General features: G+C 38.5%; 1 protein-coding gene across 1 annotated transcript in view; it reads right to left on the minus strand.

The window, feature by feature from the left end:
• The window catches only part of LOC136875754 (ipis-1), a 96902-nt gene that overhangs the window by 27683 nt on the left and 42572 nt on the right, over positions 1-26647 (minus strand). Inside the window, exons 5-6 of the mRNA XM_068228289.1 lie at positions 19946-20187; positions 6734-6919 (exon numbers count right to left, since the gene is read on the minus strand). Coding sequence (XP_068084390.1) covers positions 6734-6919; positions 19946-20187 — 428 coding nt within the window. The remainder of the gene's footprint in view (positions 1-6733; positions 6920-19945; positions 20188-26647) is intronic.

The following is a 26647-nucleotide window of genomic DNA, read 5'->3' on the forward strand; positions in this document are numbered from 1 at the left end:
CACAGATCAAAAGTAGAGCCGTGTGCACTAAGGACTGGATAATCTGCAAGTAAGAAGCTTCTTGTGTTTGGTGCCAATAGCTGGTCGTTGGTATCGATCAAATGAAATCAAATCGTAAATGAGGTGTCTACCTTCGGTGGCAAATGGTACACAAAAGTACATTATTATCAAGCAATAAATCTGAAATTAACAAGGGAAGAAGACATTATCCTAAAATACAGTAAGTCATAATAATAATAATCGTATGGCCTCAGCTACCGTGTGCAGACATTTCAATTTGACGCCATCTGGCTGTCTGCTCGTCAATTTCGACGTTCCGTTTTACTCTAGGCCCACTAGATGGCAGACCGAGTAAACCGAAACTCTCTTGGGCGTCTATGGCTGATATTTAATGAATTTTGTCGGGTAAACACCAAATGTGTCACCAGAGATCTTTTACATGCCGACATCGTACGACATGGAGTGTCGAATGGACTTTTTTCCGCGCTTCAAAAATCCGACTACCTATGCCGGGTTTGAACTCGCTATCTTGGGATCCGGAGGCCGACACTCCAACACTGATCCACAGAGGCAGCTCTAAAATACAGTATTATACAATTAAACTAAGAAATAATGTTTCTATTAAACACACAGCTCATACTTAATAAATTTATATTACTTACAAAATTCTACTCATAATAGCTTCTGTACTTATAACATAATTAACTCATATACAATGTGTGTAATTACATCAATTAATACTATACAACTGCCATAACATAAAAATTTGCATTTTGTTTTTTTACCATTATGGTACCTAACATGCATAACGATCTGTTGCGTCTTAACCAGATCCCCCTTTGCTCCACCGCTTTTCAGAGTTCCTGAAGGGACTTCGCAGCTACCGTAGCGGGCCCAGGGCCCTCGACGTCCCCACTGTACTTCCCTACCTCGCCTGTCCAATCTCCATAGACCAGGGGATGGAATTAATTTATTCACAAACATTCTTTATTTACAATAACCTGCACGGGTCGAATGCCCTCTAAAAATTTCTTTTTTCTGTTGCTCTTTATTCCTTTCTTCAATATCAGTCCAGATTTTGGAAAAGTATCAAACACTACTCCTGGTAAATTGTTCCACTTCTTCACATCCTTCCTAATGAATGAAAATTTACCTCGATCGCTTCTCCGAAAGTCCCTTCTAATTTTATATTGTGGTCAGCCCTGCAGAAGCCTCTCATGGATTTCTTCCCTTGCTTCCTCTCCTGCATAGGCTCTATATAATCCTATAAGTCTAGTTTTCTCCCTTCTTAAAGTTTCCCACCAAAGTTTCTCTAACATTTCTCATACACTAGTTTTTCTCCTGAAATCCCCTGTTACAGATCTTTCTGTTTTCCTCTGCACGCCATCTATTTCTCTTATTAGATATTCCTGGTGATAATCCCAAACACTGTTTGAATATTCCAATAATGGACAAACCAACCTTAAGTAACGTTTCTCTTTTAGTTCTTTGTTGCATCTTTTAAATACCCTAATTATGGCATGTAACGGTCGGTATGATTTCCCAATAATTTCATCAATATGGCTCTTCCAGTGCAAATTACATTCAAATCTCACACATAAGCATTTGCACTTGCCATCTTTTGAGACAATTACCTCATCTAAAGTATAATTAAATTCAGTTTTTAAGCTCCTGTTTGTAAATCTTCAAACAGTTCATTTGCCTCCGTTAACATTCATATTACCCTTTTTAACCCATTTTTGATACTGTCAAGGTCCCTCTGTAATTCTGAACAATCATCATTATTATTTATTTCCCTATAAACAATTATTTCATCTGCATATAATCTTATTTTTGATGTTATATTATTCCCTAAATCGTTTGCGTATATAGAAAAGTAATGGACCGATTATACTAGCCAGTGCAATTCCCGTCCTGTGATACATGATTTCCTACTTTGACTTTCTGAACTCTTGAATTTAGAAATGTTCTTATACAACATATAACGCGTATATCCAATCCTATTCTTTCCAGTTTGTTTAAAAATATTACATATTCCACTCTCTCAAATGCTTTGGAAAAGTCCAACTGGCCTCCTAAATTCAACTGATCCGATAAATTCTACTGAGATCCCACCAGTTGTGCCTCATCTCATAAGAACATTTCTTTCTAAATCCATACTGGCTGCTCATGAACCAATTTTTATCTTCACATAGCCCTCTGATGTATTTTTCTATTAAACCCACCAGAATTTTTCAAAGTACACTGGTCAGGCTGACTGGTCCTTCTAACACCCTTTCCTTTTTAAATTGATATTGTTATAGATTTCTTCTATTCCTTTGGTATTACACTATTATTTATGACATAGTCAAAGACAAATTATAAATAATGCACTATGTACCACCCCATTGTCTTCAATACCTCACCAGTAATTTGCTCACTCCCTGCTGCTTTTCCTTCCTGAAGCAGTTGGATTTCTCTGAAAATATCATTTGTGAATGAGAAGCTTCTTATTTTCATATGTGTCTCTCCCTCTCTATATTCTGTTTCCGTTTTCAACTTCTGATAACCTTCTACTGAATCTCTGAATTCCCTACTAAATAGATTTGCTTTCTCAATATCTGTTAAAAAGTGTTCAGATGTTGAAGAGAACTGGAGCCAAGACACTGCCCTGAGGTAAAGCATTTCTCTGTGCTCGCTAAAAAAATGACTGTACTGACCTTGGAACTCAAGAAAAACATGTGGTTTTGTGGAAGAGTGCTGGTAGGATATTCTGTCCTTGAGAGCCTAGTTTAGTTCAGTTAACATGAATGGGATAGTAAGGGCACTCCTCTTATTCTGCAGCTCATCAAATCAATCAGTTATCAATGATCTGCATTTGGGGCTATCACCCAGATGGCAGGTTCTCTATCAGTTCTTTACCTAGCTTTTTCTTAATCGTTTCCATAGAAATTGGAAATTTATGGAGCATTCCCATTTATAATTTATTCGTCTACTAATATCACTCCACGCCCATCTCTACAATGACAGCTCGAAACATACCACTTAGTCGAACAGCTCGTCTCCTCACTTCAAAGTCTTCCCAGCTCTAAGTTTCCAACATTTTAGTAACACTGCTCCTTTGTCGAAATCAACCAGAACAAGTCGTGCTACTTTCCTTTGGATCTTTTAAAGATATCGTATGAAGTAGTCCTGGTGAGGGTCCCATACACGGGAACCATAATACTCTAATTTGGGGCATACCCGAGACTTACATACTCTCTTCTGTACATCCTTACTACAAATCCTAAATACTCTCATAACCATGTGAAGAGATGTGTAAACTTTCTTAACAACTTCGTTAGTGTGATCTAGGTACTTACGGTGTTCTCCATGAGGTACTTTCACACCATCAGCACAGTAATTAAAACTGAGAGGACTTTCTCTCTCGTTGAAACTTACAACTTGACTTTTCAACCCATCTACCATCATACTATAATCCGCTATCCATCTCACAACATTGACTAGGTCCCTCTGCAGTCGCCCACAATCCTCCAACTCGCAGGTTTCATTAGGTTGAAATCCTGCTTGCTCGGTTATGATAAGACGGTCAATTAGAGATCCTATTCAGAATCATCCGCTCAGTGTATACATGCAAGATAAATTATTCTTAATATTCTCCATTCGGATTTCGTCTAAACAGGCTGCTTTTCCAGTTTTCCTCTACCTGATAGCCTTGTTTAGTTTTGTTAACTTGAATAGCATCGTATGGTCACTCCCCTTCTCCTGGAACTCATGATGGATGTTAGGTCCTTTGACTTTGTAACTGACTTTTCTATTCTCGAGCAGTTCGTGAGCTGTCTGGTCGACAGTGACGTTGGAATATGCAGTGGATCTGGTTGGGTCATGGAGACGCCTCAGTAGTCTCCACGCTTTCGTGTCTGTTTCTTGATAGATCAAGTTCCGTAGTTTTAATCCAAAAGACCCTTTTTAATGCTGTCAGCGATGTGACGAGTTTGTTCCCAGTCGCCAATGTTGCTTTGTCCAGTGGCTGTTTTCCAAGCTCTGAAGTAAGACCATAGATATGTGATCGTACGATACCCACGAGGTACGGCCCTTCTGGAGCATGTCTTCACAGCCTCAAGGAAAGCTTTATACGCTAAAATATAAATATTTTTGAAAGAACCACACAAGGAATTAGGATAAGGAGCAAAGTGGCAATGGTCTCTTAAATAGCAATAAGCTTTAGAGATTAGTAGAGTTCCAAAACCAAACAAAACCCCATGGCGCAACAGACCCGAAGGGCTATGGCCTATCAAGCGACCGCGGCTCATCCCGAAGGCCTACAGATTACGAGGTGTTGTGTGGTCAGCACGACAGACCCTCTCAGCCGTTATTTTTGGCTTTCTAGACAGAGGCCGCCACCTCACCGTCACATAGCTCCTCAATTGTAATCACTTAGGCTGAGCAGACCTCGAACCAGCCGTCAAATGCACGTAAAATCCCTGGTCTGGCCGGGAATCGAACCCGGAGCCTCCGGGTAAGAGGCAGGCACGCTATCCCTACACCGCGGGGCCGGCTTAGTAATGTCCCGCTGAACTAAAATAATTGACACAAACTGATAGACTTCAGGGATTAGTGGAGTAGAACCGAGTAGAGTCCCGCTGATCTGAACTATATTACACTATATGACTGGCTTTAGAGATGAAATGAGTATAGTAGAGTAAGTCCCGCTAATCCGCACTAATTGACACAAAGTGATATAGGCTTTAGAGGTTAGTGGAGTACAGTGGATTAGACTCCCGCTAATACGAACTAATTGTCACAAAGTTATAGTCTTTAGGGATTAGTGGATTACAGTGGATTAGACTCCCGCTAATACGAACTAATTGTCACAAAGTGATAGCCTTTAGGGATTAGTGGATTACAGTGGATTAGACTCCCGCTAATACGAACTAATTGTCACAAAGTGATAGCCTTTAGGGATTAGTGGATTTCAGTAGATTAGAGTCCCGTTTAAGTGAACCTCTGACACAAAGTGTTAGCCTTTAGAGATTAGTAGAGTACAGTAGAGTAGCGTCCCGTTGAACTGAAATAACTGACACAAAGTGATAGGCTTTAGGGATTAGTGAAGTACAGTAGAGTAGAGCCCCGCTGAACTGAACTCATTGACACAACGTGATAGGCTTTAGAAATTAGTGGAGTACAGTAGAGTTCCGCTAATCGAAATTAATCGACACAGATGATAGGCTTTAGAGATTGGTGGAGTACAGAAAATACACGCTAAACCGATCTATGTGGGACCGGTGCGTCTTCAGATTGACAAGTGTTCGTCTTCGGAAATCCAGCAAAGCGCCGCAGCTACGTAGATTGGCAAATGGTAACCAAACAGGAATAAGTGACTCATGGACTGATATTTGTGTGTCCAAATTCTATGAAAACCGAGTACGTTTGTTCCATGATTTTACTTATTTTTCTGTCGCTAAAATACTATGCAACACGGGTGCAGTATTTGATGCATGCATAATAAAATATAAAAAGTATTTTTCAGAAATGCACTGTTCTTGTAATTCGATAATTGAAATGTTTTTGCTTGGATTAACTGAGTTTCCGAATTACTTGTGTTCCAGTTCACGAGAATTAATTTTGTCAATTTTTAGGCCGTAATATTCTTCCTGTGCCAGCTATAAACTGTGAGTATTTTTCTATTTCTCCATTCCTTATTATTCTTCTCTTATTTTAATGTTGGCTGTTGTCAGAAAGCACAGAGAGTGCTCTCGTGTCCGAGGTCTATGCGGTGTGGTCGTATCTCAGCAAGTCGTTTGCGGACTGTCAGCTTAGGAGCTAGTGACTTCATAATTCTGGAATGCAAACCAAACTGGTACACATGTGATATGTGAATGGATTGGTTCATATGTAGAGCCGGGATTTCGATGCATTAATAGGTTAGAATGCAAACTTACTGAAGCGGGTAGCAAGTATAGTCTACCTTCACAACGATTAAGTCATGAGGTTTGCATAAACATTAGGGGTATGGCCCATCAGAACCCCTATAATTTATGTTACTCTTGCTACATTATGGAAGAGTGGGTGGCCGACATTTCCTACTAACCAAATTAGTTTGCAATCTAACCTGTTACTGCATAAAAATCCGGGCTTTATTCATACGTAAAAGAAATGGAAAACGCCCGATGTTAGTGACAAATCCATAGTTTCCTGGTTCGCTGAGATGAATGCTGACGCTCCATATGATGTTTAAGCCCCAAGTTCAGCCCCTTTGGAAGTGATGAAAAATAAAATGTCCAAAATTATCAAGCTGATTTGTGACTGTCCCAATGACAGTTGAATTAGTGTAAATCATATCTATTATATAGCACGACGCATAAATACATACAGGGATCACTATTTTATTATTTATCTCAAAAAGTCAATAACTTCCCAGATAATCTGGGTCACCCCATTGGACAAAGTTCAACGCGAAAGAAAATTTTAAAAGCCGTAAAACTAAACACATAAGAGTAACCCTAAGAACACCTAAATATTTCGCAAGATATTAATCAACATCACAAAAGAAATCTGCAAAAGATCACTTCACAAATAATTAGCAGGTAATACACACCCTAAAAGTAAACTTCAATAAGTACCCGGGTACTAGAGCTAATACTCTATAAGAAAAGAGTACATTTAGAAAACTCTGATTGAATTAGATATGCGTGCCCCTTAATGAACGTGGAACACATTGGCATTTTTTACAGGGATGTTACTCTAATATTACCTGCTTCAGGCTGTCCACCAGCTTTAGGGTAGACCGCACCGTGAACTTGGGAACAGACAAGCTAATCTGCGCTGATGAAAGGTAAGAAGATATCTGGCTCAAGTTGAAGAACACTATTTTATCTTCCAGAGCTGTCAGGCCGTCCACGGCGTCCGGGATAAGAATGAGCATGCTCATGGAGGAATTCTGAAACCCATCAAAAATTTTAGTGACTTACGATGGCAAGCCATTTAACTTGAAAATGGAGAGTTATGGCTTTGGTTCATTATCTTAAGACATGTTTAGTGTTTGAATTACTTCACTAATAAATAAACAAACAAACACTTTTTTAGAAGAAGCAATTTTATTTTTAGAACACAAATGTTCAAGATTGATCATTACACTGTTCATAATATTTTTGCACAATTCATGCTAATATTTAACAAAATCAATCTAACACTCAATACAGTGATAATATTGTCTAAAGTAGTGATTTAAGACCAATTTTTCTTCATTTTCCTTCCACAAAAATAAAGAAAAAACGTGTCTAATTACTTTAAAAAATTCTAAATACATTTTCTTAATGTATTCACACTAAACATCAGAGTAGGCCATCAATTGGAGAGCACCCCACGATATCGTTGTGTAATCTGGTTCTTTTTCTCTGTTATATTCTACATACAGGACTATTCACTTTTGATTTTGCACCGCAATACTTCGTAATGTGATGGAGCTATCACTATTCTGCTTCCATATACTTAAACCGTATCAAGTAGGAAGTGGAACATTGTGCTGCGTTTTTCAATAAATAAATAAATAAATAAATAAATAAATAAATAAATAAATAAATAAATAAATAAATAAATAAATAAATAAATAAATAAATAAAAAATAAATAAATAAATTAATAAATAAATAAATAAATAAATAAATAAATAAATAAATAAATAAATAATTCAGCCATTTCGTCAATCAACCAATCAATCAGTCGATCAATCAATCATCACTGCCCCGCACTTGTTGGAGCTGCTGCCCAGGGAATAAATTACCGATCAGTTGTTTACCTAAACTTTTCATCGAACTTCTCATATGTAAACTATTCCAGTCCATAAAACCTTTTCCTATAACTTTATCTTAATAATATGATCATTTCTATTTACAGAGGGCACTTACATTCTTGGTGAAACTTACAACCTACCATTGCCTGATGCCCATATCACAATAACTTATTTACCACATTGTAGAGTATAACACGTTACGGAAAAAATATTACATGTGATTCCGGTTCTTTACTCGCATCAGTTATAAATAATCTAAGAAAACATAAACAGATATAAGAAAAGATGGCAAAAATACCGCGACCCAGCCGACCGGTCGGAATATCAGTAACTAGCCCGTGAAATCCGCTACAGTTTGCTCGAACGGAATATTTAACAATGGGATGAATTCTCAGAACACGAGTCAGACCGCAAATTTTTGCGGGTTATTCTGACTCGCTCCCAAACCCCCGGCGTGCAATTCATGACCTAAATGAACTATTGTTCTCCCCTCACGATAAATCTGAGTTTTTTGGGATTCCTTTGAATGTCGTTATGTAATTCATCTGACGATGGCGATGACGAACACGAACTACGGACTCGTCAGATACACAGAACAGCCTCAACTTTCAAAAGACTATGGACCCCAGACAGTGGCAATCTAGACATCAAGCCTGCAGAGGTCCGCGTGGTTATTAAGGGCCTAAATAATAACTGATGACAGAGTATCCAACCAGAAAATTAAATCACTGCCGTATAGGGCAGTCATAATTTTGGCTACGAATATTTCGGCTTGCTTGAAACTGGGATACATCCCAGGTGTTTGGAGGGCAGATACAATGGTTGTCATTTCAAAACCAGTAAATAACAGACTATTCCCGCAAAATAATCGACGGATTACCGTTATCACATATCTGCAAGTTATTTGAGAGAGTTCTTCTCACCTGTCTCAATGGTACACATAAAAGTCTGTGACCGGAACTATTCGGCTTTTGGTCGAAGCATAGTGCATTCTAGAGGCGCTACGCTTAGTTCAGAATCAGCTGTATACAATCACTTGGCATGTGTGTGATAACATGTCTGTCTACTTCACGTTAGCGGGCAACGCTCTATCTGCCAGTTGCTTGTTGTGACGTATCGCTTCCTTGCCCTCTGTGGTCCTCTGCACTTTCATATTCTGTTGTGTTATTGACTATCTTGATATGATCTCCTCCTTCCCTTATAAAACGGAGTAATGCATCGGCTTAATATTAAAACACTACTGACAGATGTACAAAGCCGGAACATTGCCGGAACGATCTCCATAGCAACTCTCTTTACAGTCTATAGAGTTAGTAAGCAGCACTTGGACTTAAAATTTTACACGACTGCCTCTAATATTTCCCTTGTTTTTGACTGTATCGGGAAAAGGAATAGAATGAAAAATCGCCATGAGCTATTTACGAAGAAAGATACATCAAGTTTATTACTTCAGGCCCCTTTTGAAGCAATTACTCCTACTGAAACATCTGAACAACTTGTAGCTAAGATCATACTCAACCTTACTCTAAACCGAATACCAAGTTTCATTTAAATCCACGTAATGCGTCCTTTCCGTAATGCTGTAAGGGACATAGAAATATATTGAACTGAATTCGGCATAAGTCATTACAATCACGACAGTATTCTTGTCAGAGTTCAATATCAACCTGCTGGAACGTCGCGTTTAAAAGCAATGTTGTTATATGGGCTGGCCTCGTGGTGTAGAGGTAGCGTGCCTGCCTCTTACCCGGAGGCCCCGGGTTCGATTCCCGGCTAGTTCAGCGTTTTTTACCTGGACATGAGGGCTGGTTCGTAGTCCACTCAACCTACGTGATTAGAATTGAGGAGCTATCTGACGGTGAGATAGCGGCTCCGGTCTCAAAAGCCAAGAATAACGGCCGAGAGGATTCGCCTTGCTGACCACACTACACCTCGCAATCTGCAGGCCTTCGGGCTGAGCAGAGGTCGCTTGGTATGCCAAGGCCCTTCAAGGGCTGTAGTGCCACGGAATTGGGGGCGGGGTCGGTTTGGTTGTTATATGGAATACTCGATCAAATGAGAAAACTGTACAGTTCCTCCCTTTTCAGTAACAGTACTACGCTGGGATTCGAACAGTGCCAGTTCCAGAGCTGGAATGATCCCGCCACAGGCACTGGCGTTTTCCGCTAAGTTTGCACGCTCCCCATTTCTATCAGCGCCTCATAAAAGGGATTGAATAAACTGAATACTGTGATGAACCAGTGTGTCACGTTCCAGTAGCTATGAGAACATGTATGAACCAGAGGAGTGACATGATAGAAAGGAAAGTTATCTAACTCCTCAGTTATTTCCCGCCAATATATATGCAGGCTATTCTGCTGGGCACGCAGCATTTATGCCATCTACCGAAGATGAGTGGGTCCAGAGGAGACAAAATACATTACAACAAAGTCAATGTAATTTTACCGTTGATCAATTTCATGGACTTTCGATATTGTAGGCCTTCACGTCTTCTGTCTGTGACATTAGAATATCCAATGCAAAGAGAGTCCTTCTTGCTCCTTTCACGATGTTCCTTCACGAGTTGTTCTCATTTTGATCTTCTGAATTTTCATTTCCAATATGGGCTGATGACCACGTGGTTTTTACGAAAGAACACTACCATCACCCGTTAACACTATAGTACATTATTACCACGGTAGCGACGCTCGGCTAAGTAACAAATACCAATTACATTTTAGGTCATCCCCTAGGCTACCATCTCACCCAGCGAGAATAAAACTATTGATAGCCTAGATTCTAGTTCCTTATTTTAAGCCTTCTTACATCGATGTTCATTAAATTTTGTTCCGCCATTTTCTCACGGACCCGTCCGGGTTTTATTGAAAGCTGTTAAGGAAATAGAATGTGTCAAAGTCATTAGTCTTTTTGCTAATATAATGTTAGCCTGGGAACATGTTCCACAAATATTCAGGGAAGGACGTACCATTTTGATTTTCAAATAGGGAGGCCCTAATGTATTACAATACGTTGAGTACTGAGAAAGATCATAGATAAGGCACTTGAGAGGAAGCTTCGGTCATACATAGATTTATCAGAGCAGCAAAAATGTTTTCTTTCAATGTCTGGTACATCCATTAACTCTTCACTCGTAATCAGCTGCCTGCAAGATGCAAACTGCTCTGTTACATTCGTTAATGTATGGAAATCATTTGATACAACTGGTCACAGACACCTAGAGTTAACTTTGAATACTAAACCGATTCCTCCACAGTCCTTAGTACTACAACTTACGACTAGCAACACAGTCAATGTAGAAAGTGATGCAATGACACGAACTAAGGACACTTAAATTCGTAGAAGAGTATCTTTCACAAGGTATTCTTATTGCCTCTGTTATTCAATGCTGGTATTGATTTTATATTTAGGGAGATGGATGATGATGAAATTGCCTCAATTCGTATATTGATCTCGAAACTTTGGCTGGGCCGGGCTTCGCTGATGATATCGGCCTGGTATCTAAAGATGTAAACTCCGCACTAATTATGATACATATGATCAACCAGTATCTTATGCAAATTGGCCTCAACATGTATCAATAAAAATCGAACGCAATAGTAATAAAGAACGGTAAACTGGAAAAGACAATACTTACCACAATGAGCGGCATATGAATATCTTCAATTGATGAGAAAGAAAAATTAAATGTATAGGTGTAACATTTAATGATGAAATTTTATTAGATTGAAGATATGTGTTAAACAATTTAAATTCCATTATACATCAGCTCGACAGCTCTCCTGCCTTTAAATATTCTGTACAAATCCTGAAGAACCATATCTCCCAAAATTTCTAATGCAACAAAATACAGTATGTCAAACGTGCTAACTAACTCACAAACTTTTAATATCCATATTGTATTTTTGTACACTTTGTTCTCAGGGGCAATCTCGCTTGGGGAAAGTCGAAATAAACAAATAAAATAAAATCAATATATTTGGCCCAGTATGATACATCCCTTACCAAACATCCGACGTGGCTTTCTGGAAGGCATTGATAAGTTAGTCAAAAGTACTGTGAAATAAATAACAGGAATACCAAATGACAGCCCGAATTCTATGCTGCATTCAAAGTTCGTGGTTTGGGAGTTATGAGGGCTTCATGAGAAGCATTTCATCAAAGAATTTTAAAGAAGAAATTCCCGACGATTTACATCTTAACCTAAAAGCTAATGATCTCAAAGTAAAGAAAATAATAAATAATTTCGCGATCACCGTGGCTTTTCTCGGAGTGGCTGGATATCGACGAAGACTGACTTAACTTCATCTCAACGGACGAACGCCGCGAAACTGAACGGCAACGTTGTTGCAGTTCGTAGTGTTCCAGGTAGAACCCTAGATGCCCGTTGCCGTGAGTGCAACGAGATTGAAGCCTTTCCTCATGTTCTTGGTTTCTGCAGCAAAAGGGAGTTCTTAAGAAACAACAGGCACCATAGACAAAGAATAAGGTCGCCTGACCGCTTCCCAAATAGAAACCAGTTCGAGGTTTAAGAAGTAACTTGTACATCAGCTGAGCGGACATTGTAGTAAACAAAGGCGTCATTATCGATCAATGACTCAAATTTGAGTGAGATGAAATGCAGTCTAAAGAGGTTGATACAGAAAAGAAAACGGCACACTGAGCCTTGGGACACAAGTTACTGATATGTTGTTCGGTGCTCAATGAACAACCACAAATTTCTCTGTGAATATTTTCAAAATATTTCGAACCCCTCCTAATGTTCTACAAAAAATTTCAACTGCGATTCCGGGAGATTCACTCCAAATAGAACAAAATCATATATATAACTTAATTTATTTCAACAAATAAAATCCGCCGAAGGGAGGGGAGATTGTAGCTGCACTAAAATTAATAAATATCGCAATATTTTAGAAAATTCTAACGAAAATTAATACAATGCATTTTCGTTTTTTGTCCTTACGGATCAGACAGTAGGCTGTAACTTCGTGGACTAAGTGGATTTTTCTCTCTTTTACCCGGTGCGGTAAAACAATATTAGATATAAATGATCGAAAATTGTTGCTCGCAATCCTGTAACTCATTTATTACTCTATAGAGGATAGCATCGTCCACAAAAATCCTTGTCTCTGATTCCAGTTCCTTACTCATATCAGTTATGTATATACATATATATACAATAAACCACAAAGATCCAATACCACTACCTTGCGGAACCCGCTCATAATCATTACAACAACAGATAGATAATGTTTCACCCACTCCGATTCTCTGAGAGCTATTTCCTAGAAATTTAGACACTCATTCAATCACTCTTTTGTCTTTTCCAGTATCCCTCATTCCCGTCAGTAGTATTCTATGTTATACTCTGTCAAAAGCTTTGGATGCAGACAAATTGGTCTCCTGAATCTAAAATATCTGCAATACCTTGCTGGGATATATTCAGGATATATTCACGACATTTTCCCAGCTCCAACCATCTCGTCCTGAATGTGTGGACCTGTTTCTGTCTTGTCAATAAATTTAATAGCAAATAAGGCGTGATTTTTAATTTTCCAGCCTTGTTCAATAATGTGAACGGCAATGAATTTTCTTATACGGATCCTCCCACATCTCTGCTGTACATACACAAGAACCATTATCTGCAGGCAACATCGTAGCTCGTATTTCGGAGGCTTGCACTTTGAAGTTCCGTAGTACTGTCGTAGGAAGAGCACGGGTGGAGGGGGGAGGGCGGTCGGAGAATCTTCGTCTATAATCTGTGTAATTTTTTGTTTGATGTCATTTGATGCATACTAGGCCACATTTTAAACACGTGAGTTTTCATATACAAGATAATGTGATGCGGACACAAAGTGTACAGAAGACTTATCCTACCTGTCGGCTATTCGCAGCTATTGCTACTGCGGGTTAGTATTTTTCGACAACACAGCCACGTATCGGAATTTCGAGATGCAACGATGACATGCTATTCTGCATTAGAGTTTTGTTGAAAGAGTCGCATACTTAGTAGGGGCTCACGAAGTTCGTCCTTAATTTTACAATGTTTATCTTTTTCCTATGCTCGAGATCTATAGGAAGGTTTACAAGGTCGTGCCGCTAATGTTTACGCAAACCCAATTACAGATCGTCCCACCCACGAGCCTGCAGTTCTGTTCTGAAGGAAGGACAAACAAGGGATTCATGCAGATTATAAGCCACATCTGTATTGCGAATTACTCTAGTTCTAAATACGACATATTTATAATGTCTACACGTGTTGCCATAGTTACACTACGCTGTATGGGTGAAAAATTGTTGAGCTAAGGAAGGAATTTGTATGTATGTTTAATTGATTACGAGAAAGCGTTTGATAGAGTGTTATGGAACAAACTGTTTCCACTTCTCGTTGAGATAGGTTGCCCGCATCGTTTGAAGCAGCTGATATATACGATTTATATGAAAATCAAAATGCAGTTATCAGGTTTGGCAACGAACGAACAGCACCTGTACAAGTACTGAAAGGAGTGAGACAAGGTTGTCTGCGCTTTCATTCCTCTTTAATGTATTTGCTGAGAAAATCATTGATGAATCTCTAACCAAAAAAATCTAGGAGTGAAAATGGGAGAGTGACTAATGCAAACCACCAAATTTGCAGATGATGAAGCTATACCAATAGCGGCGGGTAGTCCAAAAACTTTATCCTAAATGTTGCAAAAGCTCTAAGGAATTTTGTGTGAAAATGATTAATAAAACAAATGCCATGATGTTTACTAAGAACCCACGTGCATTGCACGTAATGATCAGTGGTGAGCCTGTACAGTAAATACCACAGTTCAAATACCTTGGCCAGATCATAACGGAAAACCTTCAGTGTCACACTCATATAAAAAACGAATAGCAATGGGAAAGCGAGTCTTCAGACACAAATAGTCCCTTCTATGTCATAAAACCATGTCCATCATCTTACGTCAAAGAATAATGAAATTTTATGTTTGGTCTGTTGTGCTGCATTGTGCTGATAAGGGATCATCAATCAATGTTAAGGAAACTTGAACCCGATTTATACACCATCCGAAAGAGCACACTGAAATATGTAAAAACCTCGAATATTACATCCTATCGTGCATGTATATACGAGTTACAGAGCGGTAATAATGTGCGGGTGGGGGTCGTCAGTGTCCAATTGGAGTGAAGTTATTTTGAACTGCTGGCGCGATGTAAGGAGAAGCGTGCGAGAGAGAGAGAGAGAGATGGAGGGGGTGGGTTAGAGAAGGAGACAGCACTGTGAGTGCAGTGAGGCATCGTGTACTTGTCCTTCCGAAATAAGCTTCTACCTATAAAAATGAACCCTCTTATCAAATGCGTTATATAATGACTTTAAAGAAAATAATTTCCAGTTCTCCATTTTAACCAAAGAAGATGAGACAAAGTTTCAGTATTTATTAGACACATTACAGTCTGATGCAGAAATAAAATTCACGCAGACTTTAGATATTGATGAACACGAACCAGTATCTGAAACAGTGTTTGTACCCGACGAATACGAATCCTCATCAGAAGAATCTACTTCACCTTCATCAAAACAGGAATCAACATCAGAAGGTCCACAGAGACCGGAAAAATATCATTGGAAGAAAAAGAAAGTGTAAACACATAGTTGAGTTCAAAGAAGCGAAAGCCAAAGTAAACATGTCCTCACTTATCATTGAACTTTATGAAAAACAGATATCCTCGATTGAAGCACGAAACGCAGTTGTACCGTTTTAAGGAAGATATTGCAAAAGCGGATTCTATTGGCAAGTCATCTTCTATTTTAACAGTCAAAGATAAATATAAGCAGTTGTACAAGTTTGTGTTTACTAAATTTATGGAAGCTCGTGCAAACAACTTGATAGTGCACGATATGAACATACAAAAATGGACCCGTGAAGAAGCTAAATCACTTGATTTACCTTTGTCAGCAAGTGCAACATGGTTATGGAATTTCAAGCAGCATTTTCACACAGGCTCACGAAAAATTAGGCAGTTTGTCACACGGAAAAAGAGAAGAGGAAGATGATGTAACTACTAACACCATACTGCATTCCTGGAGAGGAGACAATGTTGCTTATAGAGCAGTATGGTGCTGACAACATCTATAATGTAGATCAGTCTGGTATCAATAAAGAATCTCATTACGGGAGAACACTTGATCGCCGTGGTAAGAAGATAGTGTGTGGTCTTACACAATCACAAACAACACAAACACATTTATTCACAATTATGCTAATTGTATCATGCATGGGACGTCTCCTTCCCTGTCTGTTTATCGTACTGCAGGAATCAAAACCCCCAAGTCAAGCTGTCCAGAAGTGTATGTTTAAAGCTCCTAATTTAATTGTGCAGTGGTCAAAATCTGGAAAAATTAAAAAAGACCTTTTCCGTATATTTCTGGTGTTGACATTTTTACCTCACACTGGTCCATCGAACTGTTTACTGTTGGATTCCTGGGCGGCTCACATAGATAATAATTTAATGCTATTTAATTAATTAATTTAATTTAAAGGTAATTACATTGTCCACCTCTGTGGTACAGCGGTTAGTGTGATTAGCTGTCACCCCCTGTGGCCCGGTTTCGATTCCCGGCTCTGACACGAAATTTGAAAAGTGGTACGAGGGCTGGAACGATGTCCACTCAGCCTCGGAAAGTCAACTGAGTAGAGGTGGGTTCGATTCCCACCTTAGCCATCCTAGAAGTGGTTTCCCGTGGTTTCCCACTTCTCCTCCAGGCAAATGCTGGGATGGAACTTAAGGCCACGGCCGCTTTCTTCCCGCTTCCTTGTCTGTCCCTTCCAATTTTCCCATCCCCCACTAAGGCCCCTGTTCAGCATAGCAGGTGAGGCCACCTGGGCGCTGTACTGGGCATACTCCCCAGTTGTATCCCGACCCAGAGTCTGAAGCTCCAAGACACAGCCCTTGAGGTGCTAGAGGGGGGATTCCTTGCTGAGTCCGAGGGAAAAACCAACCCTGGAGCGTAAGCAAATTAAGAAAAGAAGATAATCACATTATTGGTTAGTATGTAATTGTTTTAATCAGTACATATTCATACAGACAGCCTTTAAATGTTTACCTCGAATATTTTTATCTCTCATGCTATAACAACACAACCGCAGGTTAGTACTGTATTTAACTGTGTCTTTAAAAGATGCAAAAATTAATTCCAATTACTTTCATTAAATAACTATTACACTGAAAAGTTCAAAGTGCAAATCATTCCAGCCAAAACAACTTCTGAATTACCACTGTTAGACAGGCATTTTCTTTCCGAATCTTCAAAACAATGGACCGACTTATCTGTGATTTCGTTGTGTTAAATACTATCGATGTGAATTTTCAACAGCGTAACAATATTATAAAACCAATGTCATTGATCTACAATCAAGAATGTTCACCGCACTTCAGTTTTTCATATAGACATGGGTGGAATTTACCAGGCCTAATTAGCACGAATGAAACTTTTGAAAATAGCACAGACTATTGTATTAGAAAAGGAACAGGTAATTGCGAATTCCTTATGGAGGACAATAATAATTGTGATCAGCTGTCTTTACACAAATGTAGCTGGTGCATGAAGCTATTGTGTTTCGAATAATTTTTTTTCTTAATTTCCATTATAAATCACAGGAGACTGAATATCTTGAAGGGGATTAAACACTATTGCCACATTATTGTTGAGTATGCAATTGTTTAATCAGTACATACTCATGCATACAGTGTTTAAACGGTTACCTTGAATATGTTTACGCCTCATGCGATAACAACACAACCACAGGTTAGTACTGTGTTTAATTGTGTCTTTAAAATATGCAAAAATTGATTCCAAGTTTTGTGATCACTGTGTTACGATTTAAAAGAAACGAATACGTAGTTTAGGAGGCGTACAACGTTCACACGGTCCATTGTACTCACAGTGCTGTCTCTCCATCCACCCTCTCCCTCTCTCTCTCTCTCTCTCTCTCTCCCTCTCTCTCTCTTATGTCTCTTTGATTTCTATAAGGCATTTGACTCTGTTAATCATGGGTTGATTCTTGCAAAGTTGAAGTCAATTGGTTTCTCGCAGAGTGCTCTGTCTTGGTTTGAATCATATCTATCAAGTAGATCACAAAGAGTTACGTTTGTTGACGGACGATCCTCTATCTGGGAATCAGTAAACTGTGGCGTACCACAAGGATCAGTCCTCGGTCCTTTATGTTTTTCTATTTATATTAATGACATTTCTGAAGTCTTTAAAAGTAGTACTTTTCACATGTATGCTGATGACTTACAAGCTTACTTCCACTTCAGTCCCACTAACGCACCTTCTTGTATAATGCATTTCAACCATGATATCTCTCGATTGATCGAATGGAGCGCAAATCATAACCTCCAATTAAATGTGGCTGAGACCCAGCTTATTTGCATAGGTTACTCAAAACTCCTGAAAACTGTTGACCTCAAATCCCTCCCAGCAATAAAAATTCTAGATTCAGATATCCATTATAGTGACACCGTTAACAATCTAGGACTCATTTTCGACAGAACCCTATCCTGGTCTGATCATACGTCAAATGTGATCAGAAAAGCTGTGTCATCCATGCATATTTTGAAACGTAACGTGTCATGTACACCACCTTTTATGCGGAAACTACTTGTTCAAAGTCTTATATTCCCCATAATTGACTATGGATCAGTCGTATACAATGACTTATCTGAAACTTTGAACATACAACTACAGAGGGTACAAAACGTATGTGTTCGTTACGTGACAAATGCCAGGCGTGATGAACACATAACACCCTATTACATACAGCTACAATGGTTGAAACTCCATGAACGACGGGAAATCTCAGTAGCCGTTGCTACGAACAAAATTCTCAAACTGAAGACCCCACCCTACCTTTATAATGCATTTCAATCTATGGAGTCAGTACATAACAGAGATAATAGGTTTACAGAAACTACCCGTCAGATTCCCCTTCATCGTACCACTAAATTTAACAAATCTTTTGTTTGCACTGCATCCCGTATCTTCAACGTCTTTAATCTTCACTGTTTCGCAAATGACAGGAACTGCACCTAACTAAAGCAGTCCTTAACATCTATCTTCCTGGAGGAGTACGCAAGGGGCTGAGATCAGGCATTCTTGTGTCTAATAATAAGAAATGTGTATATTTCTAAGAAAATTGTTTCTGTTTTTTATATTCCTGAGATTCTTGTAGCCTAAAATATTTAAAAATCGAATGATATACTGTATTACTTCTTATATGATTTATGTTTTAATTTTATTGGAATTGGTATCTGTATTTTAATTTTTAAGTTTAATGTTTAATTTAATATTTTAATATTATAAAATGTAGTTAGTATATTTATAAACTTGTATTGTGTTATAAGTAGACGCTACATAAAGGGGCTTTTCAGCCTCAGTGGCATGTATATCATCATTATCAATAAATTCAATTCAATTCAATTCTCTCTCTCCCTCTCTTCCACTTCCCCTTACATCGCGCCAGCAGTTCAAAATAACTTCACTCCGATTGGACATTGACGACCCCCACCCTCACATCTTTACTGCCCTGTAACTCGTACGACAGGATATGATATTCGAGGGTTTTACATATTTCGGATGGTGTATAAATCGCTTTCAAGTTTTCTTAACATTGATTGATGGTCCCTTGTGAGTCCTGGACGTTAATCAAAGAGTAATATTAAGAGGCTATAAGCCTTTGAGATATGGTGTTGGCGTTGGCTGCAAAGGATAAGCTGTTGAAACAAATTAGGAAGAAACAACTTTCGTGGATGGGATATAGGCTTCGATGTAGGGATGTATTGATGGACATTTTGGAAGGTAAAATAGCAGGAAAACGCCCTTGTGGAAGACCAAGAAAGACATTCATGATATTTCTTTTGAAATCAGGACGCAGGAGCTATGCAGACGCAAAACATACCGCACAGGATCGACCCAATTGGATAGTCATTAGACTGAATTTTTCTGAGAATAAGAAGACATATTAGGTGGGTTTCAGTACAAATTCAACCCATTGTTATAAAACTTCAATCTAATCACCTCAGAAATCTTATAATGGTGCCTTCAGCACTACAGAGACCATTTTTTACAAAGCTATAAATCTTGAACGTTTCAACGAAGAAGCATATTAATCAGATTTAGAGGATTTCTCACCTCGTACGACAAATCTTCCATTGAAACGCGGTAGTAGAGCTTGAGAGCTTGCGCCCCCAACTCCGGGATTTGCCCGTGATAGAAATACTCTGTCTGGTGCATCATAGAAACGTTGACACTCGTGTATGGAGAGGTGTAAAATGGTTCCAAGTAGGTGTCAGATTCGTTGAAGGGTTTGAGCCAACCTCCTCTGAAGTAGATTGCGTTGACAGCCAGCAACCTCGTGTCAGCAGTCAAACTACCTGAACATAAAATGCACACAAAATAAGGACAATTAACTCGATTTTCAGCGCACATTCAGAAATTGAATAACAATAATATCCTTTAAGAAGGCATATCCATAAAGCTTCAAAATTCAAAATATTGAGAAATTTTGGGTTCCAACCAAAATTATTCACATTGATAGAACTCTCCTTAACCAACATAAAATCCAAGGGGTATACCAGGTGTGCCACCAGCGCTGCACTTTCTACTTGCAAGTGTCCCGCATACCCAAGTGATGAATGGGAGTCTAAAAACTGATTTTCACAGGCGTATTACTGCCCGCAGGCAGGTTACCTCAGAATACGAAGACATAACAACCAGACGGCCGCTCAAAGCATGTTCCTCAGCGCCCCCTCGTTTTCGAACACAGAGTAGTTGGCTGGCATTTCATACAGCAGCGCCACAGTTGCTGTCACGTATTTTGACGAACGGATTTCCTTTGAAAGTACGGGGCTGGAAGGCCACCTGGTGTAGTTTTCTTAGACTGATCTACATATCAGCTAAGTTACTGTCAGGGTTTGAACTCTAGAATGGAGACGTGAAGACTGATGATAACTACTGGTGAACTACATGAATGATATTGATCTGCCAAAGTGGTCGTCCCTTTTGCGACTTCCAGGCCAAAATCTTACATGGTCTGACACAGTGGAGGTTCGTTATTGAAATATTGTGACAAACAACATGTGGCGCACCTCTATTCCTCGACGTCTGCCGTCTTCTAACTTCCTGCGAGGAATGTTTTAAAGAAAATGTTTACCTCCTTAGGGTTGTAAACGTAACATTAAAACTGCCTGTGAATGCACTTATTCAGTACTCATTTAAATGAATATATGCAATTAATGAAAATATCAGGAATACATTTATTTAAGAGTGTTTATAATTTCATTCCTCTCTGTGGGACATGTTCAAACACGAGCGGAAACGCATGGCGCCAGTTGTCTGGCAAGAAGGAGCAACAAGGCTTTGCATTTGGGAAAGAGAAAGGTATGATGTCCGTTGTCCGATGCTTAAACCACCTTGGCAGAGTAGTATTTCGGAACCAAAAAAAACCAGTGAAACAATGGCCAAGAACAACGGTTGTCATTTTTCGAAAGCTTGGTGTGAGGCTACGAGTCGCGTCAAGTAAGATGATCGGTGCCAACATCGACTGTAAAAAATGTAATTAAGTTGAAATAGACGCGTGTGTGAATCCCAGTAGAAAATTAGCGTCATCCAAATATTTCGAGGTGATTGGTTGAAGTACGAATTGGGCCCCGTACAAGCATAATGAAGGAAGAACGAATGATAATAAAATACAAGAGCGATCAGGGAAAGTGTCATTCGTCTGGAGTCATTCACCGGGAATATTTTGTGTAGAGTGAGCCACGAGGAGTAGTTCGTCATTTATGATTGTCACTCGTGAGTTATTGTCCTGTAGCTAAAGTTGGACTTTATAATATTTCATAGCCTTGAGGTTATATTGCGAAAATAATAATCTAGTATTGGTTGAGATTAAAAACGTGGGGGATGTGTAACAGTTTTAAGCATAACATATCAGCACCAAATGAAAAATCTAACGAAGGCTACTGGGTGGAAAGCTTCTAGCATGCATAGGAATGGGATCTTACTAGGAAAGTAATGCATCAAGGTATGACGGGAGATTGTATAACAAGGTCGTCCAAATAGTGAAAGACATAGAAAGACAAATAATGACACAATGCAACAGCAAGAGAACACTAATCAAAGTTCACAAAATAAGTGAAAATATGACTATAATGACGCAAATGTTAACAAAAAGGGACGTGAGAGGAATAATTTCTTGTTTGATGGGATTTTACAAAAATAAAGCTTAAATAGAAAAAATGACGAAAATAAATGTATTTTATGTAAGTGTATCATGTCCAGCAATGGTCAGTTTGGAGATTAATGCAATCTGGGGCTAACAACACTTCGATTCATTCACTGCCATTGTAAACTAAGTCCACGACTCATTTACTACTTCACAGAGGTCGGAAATTTCTGTGCAAGGTGAAGGTTACTAAGAATTTGTCACTGCCAAAGTGAACCAAGTCCATTAATATAGGGACCATCTTTGTTTGTTTGTGAGTGTATGTGTTTTATTTGGTCAATAACACGCCTATCGGTGAAGAGTATCTTCCTAATTCATAAAATGGCACTCATCTACGCCCCAAAAGACTGGGTGCAAATTATCAAATCATCAAAGCGAAAAAGTCCTCATTTTAAAGTGATCAAGAAGACAGAGGAATTATTATCCAATAAGGATTTGGAGGAAAGTCACAGAGAGAAAAAGGACTGCTGATAGACAAGAATTCAATTGGCTAAAAATAAGTTGGTTAAGAGTGATGAGAGTATCCCCTTTGAAAATATATTTAAAGGGAACTCTGAATGAAGGTATGACTTTCTTGCTAGTTGTTCTACGTCCACCGACACAGACAGGTCTTATGGCGACGATGGGAGAGGGAAGGGCTTGGAGTGGGAAGTAACCGGCCGTGGCCTTAATTAATGTACAGCCCCTGCATTTGCCTGGTGTGAAAATGGGAAACCACGGAAAACCATTTTCAGGGCTGCCGACAGTGGGGTTCGAACCTACTATCTCCCGAATACTGGACACTGGCCGCACTTACGCGACTGCAGCTATCGAGCTCGGTATGACTTTCTTAGAGGTAATTGTTGCGCACAGCAAAGCTGCAGAACGATCATTAGTATCATTACCACCTGTCATTCAAGAGCCCCTATTTGGAATTCAGTGAAGAATATCTGCAGCTAAGAAGGACATAATGGACCTCTTGCCCTATATACTTCCAGTTCACCAGCATTTCTTCAATAATCGCCCAGATGAGATTACTGAAAGCGTAACTGATGCTGTAAACAACGAAGACGATCAAAATGATGAACTTGTGTACACTGATTGAGTTATATTTCTTTATGTGGATAAACGTCAAAATATATCTAGTTTGTATTACGTTACAAGCACAAATAGAATGTGTCTAACTGTGATGCAAATTAAGTTGAAAATGTCAAAAAACTGCTCAGATTGTAATGTTTGTTTCGCCCAATACATTAAAATTCACAACAAGAGAGAACCAACTCTAATTTTTGTTTTACAAAACGAATGTTACCGGCGTAAATAACATGTCATTTCATATGCATGCCAAAATTAAAGTTAGAAAATACCGTCAAGCTCATCATCAGAAAATACTGTAGCTACTAAACATTTTCTTAAGTAAATTTAAATTTCCCGAAATTAATTATCTTCCAGGAATTTTACGACTCAGTTTCTCTGAACTATTCCAAACGGACTTCTTTCACTTTGGTTGTGAACCCATCATATGGAACTGGCACATCTGATTAAGGACTGTAGAGTATTGATAAATATTAGAGAGAAATATATAGATGGGAAAGAGTTGGATAAAATTCTAAATGAACAGGATCTTTACCATACTTGGTAAAATATTAAACAGAGAATAGAGGAAACCTGGCAAAACAGCAAAATTATTTAACATTATGAGAGGTATTTGGGAAAAGAAATGTAATGAAATCAGAGAAAAGTTTATGTAGTTAAGGAAAAGGTATCCTGTACTGTATATAACTTTGTTAAAATCAGGAAATATCTCAGGAGGATAAGGTTGTATACTTTCAAAGATATACCTAAGTAACTATGTAGTAGTATACTATAATTTAATTATGTATTAAGACAGTTTGTTGGCTGGAGTAAGTGTGTTACATTTCAAAAACCAACACTACCAGTGGAATGTGATAGCGCTGATTACGATAGTAGGACGGTATTTCCCCCATGTTGGTGGCCATCTGTGACTGGGGGGATGTCTGTTCGTTGTTTTCATCGGTCATATGTAGTAAAATATATTTGATATTCGTGGTTTCTGTTTGCTCATATGTGGTAAAATGAGTTTCGTATGTTCGAAAATTAACAATACTGTTGCCTATAATTGCGATGATGCGATGGACGGATGTTCTCTCAATGGGCTGGTGGTCATCGGTGACTGGGGGGGTATTCTGTACATTGTCTTCGTCCATACATATGTAGTATAATATTTACTGGTATGCATCATATACTAACATTATTGTAACGTCCGACTCGTTGGCTGAACGGTCAGCGTACTGGCCTTCGATTCAGAGGGTCCCGGGTTCGATTCCCGGCCGGGTCTGGGATTTTAACCTTAATTGGTTAATTCCAATGGCACGCGGGCTGGGTGTATGTGTTGTCTTCATTATCATTTCATCCTCATCACGACGCGAAGGTCGCCTACGGGTGTCAAATAGAAAGACCTGCACCTGGCAAGCCGAACCCGTCCTGGGATATCCCGGCACTAAAAGCCATACGTCATTTCATTATTGTAACATTTAATGAATTGGAATATCTGGATTTTTTGTTTGTAGTACGTTCAAATCTAACTCCATGTAATGTTTTAAATTACCATAAACGAATACGCTCTCCCCAGTTGATGGTCATCCGTGGCTGGGAGAGAAGTGTATTCCTTCCTTCCTTCCTTCCTTCCTTCCTTCCTTCCTTCCTTCCTTCCTTCCTTCCTTCCTTCCTTCATTCATTCATTCATTCATTCAATTGGGTCACGTGCCGTGTGTTGGAATACAAAGACAATCAGTCACTATTCAATTTATTCGTTCTTTATCTGGAAAGCAGAATGCTTCAGAGGCTTATTCTGACCTTCGATCCCTTTTGGAAAATGAAGATGTTGGTGTGTGTTTTCAAAGACCCCGGTTAGATAAAAGGGATCTGACTTTCAATGATTAACATCCTCCTTTTACATTTTATTTCAGGAAGTAACCTGGTTTTGAACTAATATCTTCGTAATTATGACGACCGTTTAAAGCAGCTCGAACATATTCCGGCTGGAGTACCTCCATTAAGTAAGTGTCACCTTCGGTTACTAGAACTATGGCTGTGATGTGGATTTCATCGTGAAACAAGGCATATGCATTTATCTTCCGAAGATTTCGTTACTATCTGTAGAACGTAACGACATGGTGAAGGCATTACCATGCCTGCTAATGCCAACATGAAACGTGATTCTATTTAAATGTATTGCGCATCTTTTCTAGCTTTTCTGGCTATATACGATATACTTCATGGGTTTCATATAGTAATTTCTAAATACCTTGTGGATGTGCTGTTCATATTAACTTGTCTGAATTGTGTATTTATTGTACTTATTTCAGAAACACGTTGTTCGTGTAATATTATTGAATGAATCTATTCCGGTCTTTATAATTATATTACTACTTGAAAGACCTTAGAAGGACTATTATTTAATTGTCAAAATAATTCTAAGTTATATATTACATTTTCATTCCTATGGTCTAGACCAATAATTTTCAAGGTTTTTAAATATGAATTATTTGATTTTACAATCTCATTTCAAAGAAACCAAAGGGTGTTAATTCTATTGTATTTATTATTACATTTTTATTTTATTAAATTGCTGACTTCCTCTGAACGAACCCATCTTATTTACCCCAGTTTTAGTTCAGTTCTAGTCCACATTTTATGCTAGTCTTTTCTTTATTTGGTAGCTCTGATCCGCCTGACTTCTGGGTATTATTTGGTTGCCTTATTATTCTGTTCTAATCCATGATGTCCCTTGTTCAGGAAAGTTCGTTTCCGCATCATTAATTTTATTGTTTCATGTTTATAATTGCGTCCCGCTTTTATCAAAACTGTCATTAGTAGATATTTTGAAAGTACGGGAGAGTATTCCTGGTAGCAGAGCGTGGTTGATTCTCTAGTGTTCGTAGCTACTATTGTTTTCCTTTTTATCCACTGTTCATGTTACTGATAACTGAACTGTTTTATGAAATGAGCTGAAAGGGAAGTAAGATTAAAATCATTACATGTTAATGTCAGCCAAATTAATGGGATTTGAATGGCAATTCTCCTCTGAATGAGCATGAAGGCGTGAATGGTGATGAATGTTCGTGGGGCTTTGGTCCTCACCAATGTTAGAATCATCGCCTAACTTGCCGAGTGTAAATAGAATTATTTTATATTGCATCGCGATCATTTTGTCAGATTTCTACGAAGGTTAATTGTTTGTTAACTAGTGGAATTGGAACTTCACGTTGGTCGATTAATAAGATTGTGTGAGTTCATACATATCTGTAAAATTATTATTACTCTCGGGAAATTATTATTATTATTATTATTATTATTATTATTATTATTATTATTATTATTATTTTCTCGTAGGGAGTGTAATACGCAGTAGCTCAATATCTTCCATGATTAATGTGTAAATTTGAGCAAATTGTATATTAATTTCAGTCTTCAACTTGAATTAAAATTAAGTCAGTAATTTGTTACATGTAATTGATTGGAAGTGCGCGAGTATGATTTTCAAAGGATTCAACCAAAATTGTAGAGAGTATGGGTCCGATAATCAGCATCATGTATTAAATGTCAAT

Source organism: Anabrus simplex, chromosome 6, assembly GCF_040414725.1.
Source record: "Anabrus simplex isolate iqAnaSimp1 chromosome 6, ASM4041472v1, whole genome shotgun sequence".
Taxonomy (NCBI): Eukaryota; Metazoa; Arthropoda; class Insecta; order Orthoptera; family Tettigoniidae; genus Anabrus; species Anabrus simplex.